Genomic DNA, 13,436 nt, shown 5'->3' with positions numbered 1-13,436 from the left:
ACGGACATGGCTAAATCAACTCAGCTCTTCAACCTGATTATTTCGGTATACTTAATGGTGGGTCTATCTATTTTCCTTTAAAGACTTACAATTTTGGGTTTCGTGACGAAATTAATATACCATTTCATTTTCATGAAAGGTATAAAAACATAGGCATTTCAAAGTGGGATTTTTCAAAATTTGCCCCTACCCAAAAGTTCGACCCAAATTGGGGGACACCAGAATTCGTTTTTGAGGTATTGTTCCTTCGGCAAAGTTTCTTATTTTAATCCCTAGAATACGATTTTCACAGAGCAATGGCGGATTTTTTTGCCTCCCCACATACTTGGCAGATTCTGCATACCCGCAAGTTCGTGGTTCTAGAGTACACTTTCCCATAAAGTAAATATTTACAGCCGTAGGCGTCTTTAATAATCATGAAAACTTGGCGCATTATACATACCTCCGCTAACATTGAGGCCGAGCTTCCCTTCTTGTTACGAAAATGCCGGCCTATGTACCTCATAAGTTTGTTTGCACCCAAATCGTAAATACCTAAAAGCAATGAATGCTTCTACTATCGCATCACTGTTAGCTGTGCACATGAATGTCAAAACCATTGTTTACTATATAGTTTGGCAGCTTAATTCGAGGTTATGTTGCGAATAGAGTGGAAGGCACTCGCAGGCCGTGAAAACAGGCACTCGAATGGAGTGGAATGAAGAACAGTAGGAAGACCAGAGTTGCATTGGATCAATCATTGTATCAATATTAAAGATAAATTTGGAAAATATAATTAAATACTTGAGCATAAGCAAACATTTTCTTTCAATTACTGCAATTAAGGTGTCCTAGATGCTATATATTCCAAAATCATAACATTTTATGTCTGTTTAAAAATTTAACTTCAATTTCCCTAAGATTTCCGTAATATGGCCATTAGTGATGTTTGTGTGTGTGTACAAATTTTGAGTTGCGCTACTTGTTAAAGTTTACAATGGTCAAAACATTCTTGCATTATACGCACAACACGTGAACAGCTGTATGAGCTATTGAAGTGATTGTGTCATTGGTTGTTGACAATGTGGTTATACTTGAATATCTTTTACAATTTTTTTATGCTTCACAATTTTTTTGTTGCTTGCTGCATTTGAGTGTAAAAAAGGAATGTTAAGAGTGCAAAAACTTAGTTTATGTTTGACATCGTATTTTGTCTGATTTAGTTACTTACCAAAGTATGAAAAAAATTTATCGCATTTCTAAGCAACTTTTTCTTCAACAATAAAAAGAGCTTGAAATGTCAAAAAAAAGCTTCAACAAATATTGGAAAAATGCTCGGCACAAATGGCAAACAAAGGGAAAAAGCAAATCTTCAAGAGAATGCAGTCAAAGTTTACAAAGTATACAAAAACAAAAGAGAAAAAATAACTACAGATAAAACAATGCAACAATACAACAACAAATCTGCAATAACAACAGCAATCACACAAAATCGAGAAGTAAAATAAATCAAAATCAGAAGTGGGATCTGATGGCATATGCTGTAGCTGTCATTTGATGCTGTCCTTACAGTACATACGGTATATGTATTTATTACAGCTTTGTACATACATACATATGGAGCTGTTATGGTGTGCTTTGTTCTTCAAATTCTAACCAAACACTACTCGAACGACCATAGCAATTGCATCAGCAAACAACAATTGAAGTGTAGATGGACAATCAGTAACAAGATTGCTTGTAACACTCGACTACAGCCACATACATAAGTTGCTGCTCGACACAGGACAAACAATTGAAGCGCAAACAAATCCATATTTGGAACAGCTGTGGCGCACAAGTTGAATAGTTCAAGAGGAAAACGGAAGGAAATACAATTGGATGAACAGTTCGTCATACGACTAATAATGCTGAGGTAGCGCATGCTTGAAAATACATGATTGGAGGCAGTTGATATATCCTTTGTCGGTATATATGTATATGAAGGGTGCCACTAAAAGAAAGTTACATGTTACAAAAAAAAAAAACGCTGCAAGATTCGACGGAGAATTGTTGAACGATATTTTGACCGGAAGTTAAAAGTAAGTAAATATATTGATAACCGAAACAAATGCAAATATTGGAGAATTAGATTTGGCAGCCACGTCACTCTGGGAATTAGCGTTAACAGCAAAAACAAATGCAGAAATCAAACGAACAATAAATCTTGCCAACAAGTGGTACTTTGGACTGAGTAGGCAACTGAAAACCAAAGTCCTCTCTCCACGAACAAAATTCACACTCTACAAGTCACTCATCATACGTGATGTGGTATATGGCTCGGAGACATAGATGCAAGATTTATGGTCCTGTTCGTGATGTCGACGGCGAGTATAGAAGGAGGTATAATAATGAGCTGTATGAGCTCTACGCGGCGAATAAAAACCCAACGGCTTCGATGGTTAGGCCATATTAAGCGGATGGACGAAGACGGTCCGGCCATGAGAGTATTTCAGTCGACACCGCAGTTTGGAAGCAGAGGAAGGAACAGATCTCCACTGACTTGGGAGAGGCAGTTGGAGGAAGACTTAACTTCCATTCGGTACTCCCACCTGGCGTTAGTTATCGCGAAATAGGGATAGCTGGCGTGACTTGTTATGAAACAGTCAAAAACGCTTAGGTAGTTAAGTGCCAACAAATGATGATAACGACGGAGAAAATTTGTCGTACCGACTTTGAAGAAGAAATCTTACGCTTTTTTATTTGCAATACGTTAACAAACAACTGTCGAATGAGTCATCGCAGATTCTGTTTAAAGAAAGCCGTATCTCAAAAGTTCTGGAAAACGTCCTATCCAAAATAAAAAGGTACTTCAAAAGTGATCTGAGATAAGGCGTTCCGTTTGATGAGGGGCGACGATTTCGCATAGCGAAGAAGGTGTGTTACGAGCCGGAGTATTATTACATCCGCTGTGCACGTTGGTCTTCGATCGACTGATCAGGTGGCGAAACTAGGGGCTCATTAAACTCACGATGGACATACACAGTCTGTATGAGGTCTCCACGTACCGAGCAGAGGTCTTGTTGTGTAACACAATTCGAAAGGAAATACAATTTGGAAGCTGTCAAATTACATATTGGTTTCAAATCCGCAAGAAATCGCTTTCGAATCGAACTGCTAACATCCTTTGTATCCGGACACAGTCTTATCATTTGCTTTCAATTCTGTCTGTGGGAAAAAGACTAAAAATATATACCCGGAGACGAGTGAAGAATCCTACTTAACATCGAAATAATGCATTGAGATTTTATTGGCCTACGTCAAAAAAACCTTTAATACGAAAATTATTTATAATAAAAGATATAAAGTCGACGAAAATATTGCTCTTAGATCCCCAATAGAGGTGGAAGATTGACGTATTGGCGCTAAAATGGCAGACGAGGCAATACACGTGTACACCGATGAAGGAAGGAGTAGCTTCTGCCGTATACTGAGCTGATAAGGAAATAAACAGATCCTACAAACTGCAAAATCACAGTAGTGTGACTAAAGCAGTCGAAACACTGGTGAAAAATTGCTCCGTTAAAGCTTGTACCATAGATGTCTTAATTAGATTAGGCGAGATTAAAAGCAGGCAAGAGTTGCACATGATCAACCAAGCGGAAGATGCGTGGAATCACGTGGATGCATTAAACAGAGGGAACTGTAGTTGCATGATAGGTATTCTGGTTAGATACAGCCTTCTGGCGTTACATTCTTTTGAATTAGCCCTTGTCAGTGATAGCAGATGTCGGAAGTGTGGTTTTGAGGAGAACACGATCGAACACGTCTTGTGCTCGGGGTCTGTGCTTGCCAGGCGAAGTCTCCTGCTATAAGGACTGGCACAGCAGTCAGATATGGAAGCAGCAAATGTCATAGATCCTAGAGAGCTTCTAGTCTTTGCCAAGATCACTGCGTTATTTTATAACATAAGCCCTGGGTCCTCATCGTGTTTTACGATCTGATCGACATCAATTTTTTAAATTGCAATAGCTCCGAAACAGTGTCTCGTATAAAGTAAATATGTGTAACAGTGGCTATAAGTCCTCATTAGATCCATAATTTATTAACATTTGAACGAATAGTTTGACGGATTTATATCAATAGTTTGAGTGAAATTGGTTTTCCATACGTGATCGTAAAACACGACACGGACCCTGGTTTTTGAGAGGGTTTTCAGCTTGCTCGTTGAGCAAACTTCTGCTAACACCATGGACTTATTCAGCCAGTTCAACCCGACCTAACCTAATGAAATTATTTAAGCGCTTATGTGACATATAAAGAAAGAACTTGTGTAGGTTTAGACCAAGTTTACATATCTCACTCGTAATCGGCAGTTAACTGGATTTCCGGATAAAGTTAGTCCCCCACATAATCCGTAATGATGAAAAAATTCTGGAAATGCTGATACTTTGGCCTAGACAATCTCTAGGTAGACGGGGTCGATAAACGTAATAATCCAGTTCCTAAGGATGGGACATGATATGGAAAAACTTTTGTGGATTATCGAAAATCGAATGCTATGAGCTGCTCACATTATACGGTGGTCACATTGTAGCTTGATAATTTATTTTTTGCGCTGCTAAATTTAACTCTTACAAAATTTCACTGCAATTTCAAAATACCAGAAATCGCAACTAAATTCATTGCAACTGGCATGACTTCTATAGAAAACAAGTCACAAAAAACCAATTTTCGAGCAACTTCGACTAACTAACTACGGTCAATGTTACTGGTCAGCTGTGAAAAGCGAAAAAAAAAAAAAAATCGAGACCGATCAGAAATGCAAGTCCAAAATCGAATACAAGAAAATATTGAGACTCCTTCCTATTTTGCAAGTGAAAGGAAGATGAAAAACGAACGTTTTATTAACTGAACGTTGTATGCAATACAATCGACAATGCACAAGATGAATAGCCCTAACAAGTGCTGCAATTGACAGGCAAACGGAAATCAGTTTAACGTGTATTGCATGCCATCTTGACAGATTTGATTTCAGTGCAACTACATACATACATTGCTATTTTGCTAAGGAAATTTTTGCAATTTCAGTGTTTTTCGTTTAAGTTCCTCCTTTTTTTCATCCGTACTTTAGTAGGCCAAATTTTTTTGAAAATTGTTGCCCCGTTTTTGCTTTTGCGTGATAAGTTTAGTGGCATAAATCTTGAAAAGTTTTTATGCGACAATGACAACGATCTTGCATCATATTATAAATTGAATCGATTTCACGTAGAAAGTTTTCCAACATCTCCGGGCGACGAAATATTTCTGGATCTACTGTGACATGGTTATCTCTCAAAATACTCCAGCGCTTCATGCTGTTTACAATATCTTCACAAAAATCGGGTTTATTTTCTTCAGCCTGTGAACCGCGACGTTTGGATACAGATTTTGGCGGAGCTGTAGAAAGAAGAAAGAAGGAGAAAACGAAGAATTAGGTAAAGCTTAAAGTAAAATTCGTGGTGGTCATTAAAACATATACTGCTCAATTCTAAACAAAAATTCCGTGCGAGTTTTTTCTTCTCCCATTCCTCGTATTCTAAATAAAAATTCCTGGTAAGTTTTTTCATTTCTCTCTTTCCTCTTATTCTGACCAATGTTCGAAAAAGCGGAAACCGGTCACGGGAGAAAAGTAGGTATTATGAATGTGAGTGAGAGGGAGATTTCTCTGCCATTTCTTAGGAGTTCTTTCATTTGTTAAATTAAAGGGAATGCATCAATATAGTTAAAGTAAATTGGTTCTTTTAAGAAAGAACGCTTATTTGTACAAATTTGTGTTAAAGTATTTACATTTTACCACAATATTCTTTATTTTAAATCGAAAAGTATATCATAAGCAACGGAAGAGCTTGGTAAATTTGATGCAGCCATCCAGAAATTGCACAAGGATTCTTTAAGAAGGCTTAAATAGATTTTGGCATATGGCGAAAGGCGAATTCAACTCGACGTGGGCGCCAGAAAATTGCTTTGCTGAATGGAACGAGGCAACTCCGGCTGATTTGTGTTATCCCGCAGTGTTCTTGTTGTTTTTGTTGTTGTTGTTGTGGTTGTAGCGATAAGGTTGCTCCCCGAAGGCTTTGGGGAGTGTTATCGATGTGATGGTCCTTTGCCGGATACAGATCCGGTACGCTCCCGTACCACAGCACCATTAAGGTGCTGGCCCGACTGTCTCGGGAACGATTTATGTGGCCACATTAAACCTTCAGGCCATTCCCCCCTCCCCACCCCCAAGTTCCATGAGAAGCTTGGGCTCGCCAGAGCCTCGTCTGTTAGTGAAACAGGATTCGCCGCTGACAATTGGGTTTGGAGAAGCTATATATTGCGCTGGCAACCTGAAGGGTTGCGCTACACAGCCCCTTGAATCTGGTATTTTAGTCGCCTCTTACGACAGGCATACCTACGGCGGGTATATTCTGATCCCCTAACCCGCTGGGTGTTCTTCTTATGCACCTCTGTTGATGTTGCTGTGGCACCAATTCATTACTTATTTCAGTTAATACCACATGAAATGTAATAAAAAAATTCTCGAGAACAAAATTCCGCGAGAATATTTAGAATTGGTCTGATAGTTTAGAGAACATTAAGACAAAATTTGTGTCAATACTACTGTTGTTTGGATAGTTTACGTGTATTCAGATTTTTCCGATTTAGGCTAGGTAGGGTTGATCTGGCCGCTCCGTGAGGATCTAACATAAGTAGAACGAGTGAGTTCGTGGTGTTACCAGAAGTTTGTTTAACGACCAAACTGAAAAACCCCCTCAAAAACCAGGACCTATGTTATAAAATAACTCCGTCCTCTTGGAAAATACTAGAAGCTTCCTAGGACTTAAGCCACTTGCTGACAGCTGTATCACTCCTAATAGCTGGAATCTTAGCCTGGCAAATGCAGGGCATGAGCCAAAAACATGTCGTAGCTACAACAGCACAAAACGTTCTCGATTGTTTCCTTCTCTAACTTGCACGTTTTACATCCGCTATCACTGACTAAGCTCAATTTAAAGGCATATGAGGCCAGAAAGCAGAAGTAACTTTGTTAGTCTAAGGTTACATGATCCTCGACACCTTACCGTCCCCCGCTTGGGTCCACGCCTTTCCCGCTCGGCCGATGATGTGTCACTCTCGGCCTCTTAATCTCGCCCAATCTAATTGGGACGTCTACGCTTCGAGTGATGTGCCATTTTTAGCTAGTTCATCTTTTCCATTCCCATCTTTTTCCATATGCTCTGGGTCGCAATAAAGATGTATTCTTCTCCCTATCCCGATTCTTTCCAGGAATTGCCTACTCTCCAACAAACTTTTAAATACTTTGCTATGCCAGATTATTGCCTTAATTTCTACTTGGCTGTCAATATAAAAGTTAACACGGCTGCAGTTTATGCTACTCTCTTTCAGTGTACTACTGCTTTGGTTACCCTTTCTAGCTAAGGCATAGTTTTATTCGCGATATTATACCTGCTGGGCAACTTTTCCGCATTGGGACTCAACTCCTTACGAGATACCCAGGTATATATCTACCGAAGCGCTCGATACTTACTGTTGGAAGTACTTTCCACTGATGACAACTGCGACGTCATCTACGTACTCCGTAAGTTTGACGGGACCCTCATCGAACCGCCTAAGAAGTCGGTTGATGACCAGCGTCCACAGCAGAGGTGACTAATCCGTCATTCTGTGTGCGTTTAGGTAAGCAAGCAAGCAGCCGATCCATCTGGTTGGAGTTCTATGTACTTCAGTGTACTAAAGACCCTCCATGATCGCCTATTTAGAGACAATCCTCGGCAAAATCTAAGAAAACCAGCCCGATCCCGGCGATTTGTAGGAAAAATTGGAGGTATGTATGTCACGCTTTGTGTTTTTTCTTAAGCGGCAAAGTAAAAATACGGCAAAGCGTTCATATAAATTCGACATTACCGCCAAGGCCGTATGAATCAAAGCTTTAAGCTTTATCTTACAATTTCTTCTATTTAACTCCTTTGAATAGCGTGGCTTATGCTTCAAACGTCGCTTTTTAAGTACTTCTGCTTTTGCTGCTTCTTCGTATGTATTTAAGATTTGAAACATGCGGCGATCAATATCTTTAGTTGACTTTAGAAACTCAGCACATTTAGTATCGCATAGACCTTTTATATCTGGACCGGCATAAGGTATGCTCGTGGTAAAAGCAGAATCTTCGAACTTTTTGCGTGCATTTCTTGTGCGACAATCAAGATGAGCGCGTAGTTGGCGTACATGTTTGTTGTGTTGTTTGAATGACATTGCTGCAAGAAGCTTTTCAACTTTTGAAAGGCAGCTGAAAATTAAAGGAAACAATTAGAGTGGGGTAGAATGAAAGCATTTAAGTCGATATGCATTCGGCTTCCTACCAGCCGGTATAGGTTCACTTAGCTTTAAAACTACTCACTGTGAGTTCTTCAATGAATATACTCCTGGTATATGATAAGTACGCAACATATGATGCAATTTGAAGGCGACACATTGTAGGAGATCCTCAGCTGTTACAATTTGAGTTTTCAATAATTGGTCATGATCGTGTATATTCTGACGTGTAAACCAACCACGCCAGAGTGCTTGTATTTTTGTTGCTTGAATATTGTAGAATTTCAATGCTTCTTCTTGCACTTGCTCTTCCAAGCGTTGATAGGTCATATGTCTCCTATAAAACTTACGCCATTCATATTGTATGAGGATGGCTGCGTTAAGTTTGCGCAAATAAATTCGACGATAATACCAACGTCGGAAATATTTTTGTATAGTACGCGCTGCTTTAAATTGTAAGTAGTCTTGTACGAGCAGAGAGGTGCTAGGCGAGAGAGAATGAGTTGTACAACAACTTTGAATATATATACGAAACTCTTACCGTGATAGCTGCATTTTTGATTTTTGCATTAAATCTGTAGCTGACCACATCTCTTCATACCTACGAGAAGAAGAATGGAGCTAGAAACATAACACTAATTTCTTGTAGGCATATGAAAGAACCTTTTTATTTCTAAAAGCTTTCGAAGTTTTTGTTTAGTTTCGTAACATTTTTGGAAGAATACTCTAAAATGCTCTAAAGTTTAAGTTTAATTTAATACTAACAACAAAAGGAAGAATTTATCGTGGTCTCCCGTTAGTCCCTTGTTTCAAAGTTTTAGTCTTGTGAAGTTAACGGAACTTTAAAGCTTTGGTTTTGCAAAACCTTTCGTAAAATATAATGCAGTAGCTCTCAACATCGAGAAGCTCTTACAGCTTTGTTAAAGTATCAAACCTAGACTTAAAAGTTAGTACTTTCAAAAACTTTTTCATAAAGGTCCTGTCAAGCTGCACGTCCAGCTAGACCCCCCACTTTTGAAGTTTCAAAAAGAGCATTAAAAGTTGTCAAAAAACCGAATTTTTTTGGCACTATTGAGCACATAAATAGCACATAATTCCCACATTTAAATTTTTTTATTTGACCTAGTGCTTATGAGATGGGGGTCTAGCGAATACGGTTGTGTCTCGCAGTAATATTAGTGACTTCTTCCTCTATCCTTGTGTTCTTTGCACTCGGTTCGCAAACTCAAGCTAAAAACTTTTTTTCTTTTCTTTAGTAACTACCTTACTTAAATAATCTGGTGAACTAATGTTAAAAGTGCTATAATGGCACAAAAGGGGCATCGACTAGGGGATAATAGGTTCTCCCTATTAGCCTCTAGCCCAAAATCTAAACGCAAAAAAGTGTCAAATGAAAAATTAGAATATCCGACTCTACGATCAATACCAAAAGACAATCCAAAATACCTCGTGGTAAAAGCGACTGATACCAACAAACCTTTAAACAAATTCTCGTGCTTCGCAGTACATAAAGCCTTAACAAACATAAGCTCCGAAATAACGAAAATCACTGAATTAAGGGATGGCAGTTTGCTACTTTTCGTTAAAAATAGCATTATCGCTGAAAAATTCTTAGCGACAAAGAAACTCATCGGAATTTGTGACGTTGAAATCTCATATCACCAAAATCTCAATACTTTAAAAGGAACAATTTATGCACCATGCTTAAATTACGTAAATGAAGAAGAAATTATTGAAAACCTTAAAGAATAGGGTGTCTCATCAATCTATAAATTTCTTAAAAAAGTCGATGGCAAACAAGTGCCGACCGGCATTGTGCTTTTTACATTCGACTTGTATAACCTTCCTGAGAAAATGGACATTTCACGGTACTCAACTAAAATAAGACCCTATTACTCAAATCCTATAAGGTGTAAAAACTGTCAGCTGCTCGGCCAAACAACAAAGCGTTGTAATAAATCCCCTGTATGCGAGACGTGTTTGTTATCTCTGTTATCTTGTTAATTATGTTGGGTATTTTCACAACCTACCGACCAACATCACTTGCAAACAAGTTATTGCTTTATTAATCCGGAAATCGTTAACACACAAAATAATCCAAATAACCTCTAATATCGCGGTGCTAGCGGTGGAAATAGATGTTGGCTATAGAATAGCTATAATAAACTGCTATATACCCCCACAGCAAAAATTCAGTCAAGCAGACATTTCCAATATTCTTTCAAACTTTTCTAACCCCACCATTTTTTAGGCGACTTTAACGCTTGGAGCCCTCTTTGGGGTGCCCCAATTACCAACCGAAGGGGACAAATACTCGAAGACATTGTGTTTTCGCAGAACGTAGCGGTATTCATTGATGGTGCACCAACTCACTTCTCTACACATCAAACATTTTCACATACAGATATTATTTTCTCATCGATATCCATAGCCCCAAAAATATCATCTAAAACTCTTAACGATCTTCCAACAGTGACCATTTCCACATAATTACCAGCCTTAGCACCCCCAATACTTATAGCATCAAGCCGAGAGCCAAATGTATCCCAGAAAAAGCAGACTGGAATAAATTCCATTCTGAAATCATTTCACTTGAAAAAAATAGACCCTCCTCCACTTCGATAAATAAAGAAGCGGCCACTATAAAAAAAATTATTCGCTCTGCCGCACATATCTCAATCCCGCAAACTTGCACCAAACAGTTTTCAGCACTGCTTCCTTACTTGTCGAATCTCCTTTCCGTTCTTAGAGAAACAAAACAATCGGCGTGGTCCCACTACAAACACAACATGTCCCAGGAAAACCTTATTAGATATAAGAAGGAAAATGGTGCTTTCAGACGAGAACTAAAAACCGCAAAAAGAGAATCATTACATGCTCTGACTGCCAGCATCGTCCCCACATCTAGTCCACAAAAGATTTGGTCGGATATTAAAACACTGGTTGGTTCCCATCAAAGCAATAAAGTCTCTTTCATACGCACTCCAAATGGTGCCGTATACGAGCCAGTTGATATTGCCGAAAAATGTGTCTTAAGTTGGTCTAACCACTCGCATCAGTTAAACTTTCATGAAAAGTTTTACAATCTTACGGACGAAGTCTTCCTGCCCGGAAGCTATAATCATCGACTCCACTATAACAATAGAAGAATTCAATTTGGCCCTCTCATCAATGTCTGGAAAACCCCCAGGCGCAGACAAAATATCTTATCCACTTCTTAGAAACGTTCCTTTCGTACTTAAAGCAAGACTAGTTAATCTATATAACTCCATTTTAAATGAAGGAACTTTCCCACAAGAATGGAAAATTGCGGCAGTGATCCCCATTCCCAAATCCGGAAAAAATGATAATCAAATCGCCAGTTACAGACCCATATCCCTAATCCCATGTATATCTAAAATCTTCGAAAAAATCATCGCAAAAAGGATCTCGTGGTTTGCAAAATGCATAGGCCTCATCAGCGCCAATCAGTTCGCATTCCAAAAAGGCCTAGGAGTTATTCATCCCCTGCTGCTCTTTGAACATATAGCCTCTACTACACTCAAATCAAAGAAGCACCTCTCTGTGCTTGACATAGACTTTGAGAAAGCTTTCGATCGCATAGGCGCGCATATTGTCTTATGAGAGCTAAAATGGTGGGAAATCGGCAAAAAATATTTAATATTGTAAAAAAACTTTCTCCTTAACCGTAACTTTTTCACTAGCGTCAATAACCACAAATCCAATATCCACCAGCTCTTCAACGGCATCCCACAAGGCTCGCCCTTATCGGTGATTCTATTCACCATTGCATTTAATGAACTAAACTCCATTATATCATCATTCTCCCCTGTCAAATATTTCATCTACGCAGATGACGTCTTCATATTTTCCGATCTAAAGGATCTAAGCCGCATGAAAGCTGTTTTCAGGTATATTAAACAATATTTCTAGCTGGGGTGAGTCCTCAGGTGCCAAAATATCGATAAGCAAATCCTCAACCTTCCATATCTGTAGAAAGCATAAGTGTTCTTTTCCCAGTCTTTCCTTCCTTAACACCCCCATCCCTCATTCGAACACTCTTAGAATCTTAGGCATAACCTTCGATAAAAAACTTACTTTTAAGCAACACTTTAATAACCTTAGACTTAATCTAATGTCTAGACTGAATATTATCAAATATTTAACTTCCAAAACTGTTTAATACATACTAATGTACTCATCAATGTAACTAAAGCACTTATGTTATCCAAAATCGATTTCGGGCTTCCCGTATATGGACACTGCGCCAAAACAAACCTAAAGGTCATCGATCCTCCATATCATACAGCTGCCAGAAGAAGCTTACGTGCATTCGCCACCTCTCTTACTAGAGCGATTCTAGCGGAAGGCGGACTACCCCAAATAACTGAAAAAACTCTAAGCAGCACCGTGAGACTAATACCAAGACTACTCTTTAGTAAAAACAAGCTCATTTTACAACTGGTCAATGAGAGTTTAAAAGACCTTAACCGCTTTGGGGTTAAGTCAACAATCGGACGTTGTATAGCATTAGCAAAGGAACTGGACATCATTAATTCATCGACGCCGGTTTCAATTGACAACAACCCCGACTGGCACGTACCGAGAAACTCTTTCATAAACAGGCTGCTTTCATACAACAAAAGCTCAACTAGTAACAGCGAATACGTCCAACATTTCCATGAAACAACCGATCCGTATAAAACTGAATGGGAGTTCCTATATACTGACGGCTCGAAATCTAGCACCAGTACTACATTTGCTGATGCAAACGAACTTGGTGACACAGTTATTATCGGTGCCCTCCCTACATACTGCTCTGTATTAACTGCCGAAGCCGCAGCATTGCACGAAGCAGTAATAAAGGTCTAAATATGTCATATGCACCGACAGCCAGTCAACGATCAAGGCTCTGTTAAACGGGAACAACGACGACGTGCTGATTAAAAAAATTAGAAAGCTAATCTACGAAAATAGTGGCAACCTAAAAATAATGTGGATACCAGGTCACGCAGGCATTAAAGGTAACGAAATAGCTGATGGTAAAGCGAAGCTAGCTGCTAAACAATCACTGCACCTCTTCGACCACGTAACGGCCCTAGACCTTCTTAAAGCGGGGAACG

General features: G+C 39.0%; 1 protein-coding gene across 1 annotated transcript; it reads right to left on the bottom strand.

Moving 5' to 3' along the window:
- Positions 1-4,888: 4,888 nt before the first annotated feature.
- Positions 4,889-8,910, bottom strand: LOC137253195 (uncharacterized). Its single transcript, XM_067789723.1, has 4 exons — positions 8,855-8,910; positions 8,399-8,797; positions 7,950-8,287; positions 4,889-5,397 (listed from the first exon to the last, which is right to left on the bottom strand). Exons 1-4 carry the CDS (start codon positions 8,902-8,904, stop codon positions 5,147-5,149), a joined length of 1,038 nt encoding a protein of 345 aa, XP_067645824.1. The 5' UTR covers positions 8,905-8,910; the 3' UTR covers positions 4,889-5,146.
- Positions 8,911-13,436: the final 4,526 nt, after the last annotated feature.

This window comes from Eurosta solidaginis, chromosome 5, assembly GCF_040869045.1.
Source record: "Eurosta solidaginis isolate ZX-2024a chromosome 5, ASM4086904v1, whole genome shotgun sequence".
In the NCBI taxonomy this organism is placed as follows: Eukaryota; Metazoa; Arthropoda; class Insecta; order Diptera; family Tephritidae; genus Eurosta; species Eurosta solidaginis.
This window is presented reverse-complemented; position numbering and strand designations above follow the sequence as displayed.

Excerpts from the sequence above, each read along its gene's own strand:
- LOC137253195 (XM_067789723.1), bottom strand. The coding sequence starts at position 8,904 with ATGTGGTCAGCTACAGATTTAATGCAAAAATCAAAAATGCAGCTATCA. Across the intron at positions 8,798-8,854 it reads TCAAAAATGCAGCTATCACG|CACCTCTCTGCTCGTACAAG; the intron begins GTAAGAGTTTCG and ends TCTCTCGCCTAG. Across the intron at positions 5,398-7,949 it reads GGAGTTAAATAGAAGAAATT|CTCCGCCAAAATCTGTATCC; the intron begins GTAAGATAAAGC and ends TTCTTTCTACAG.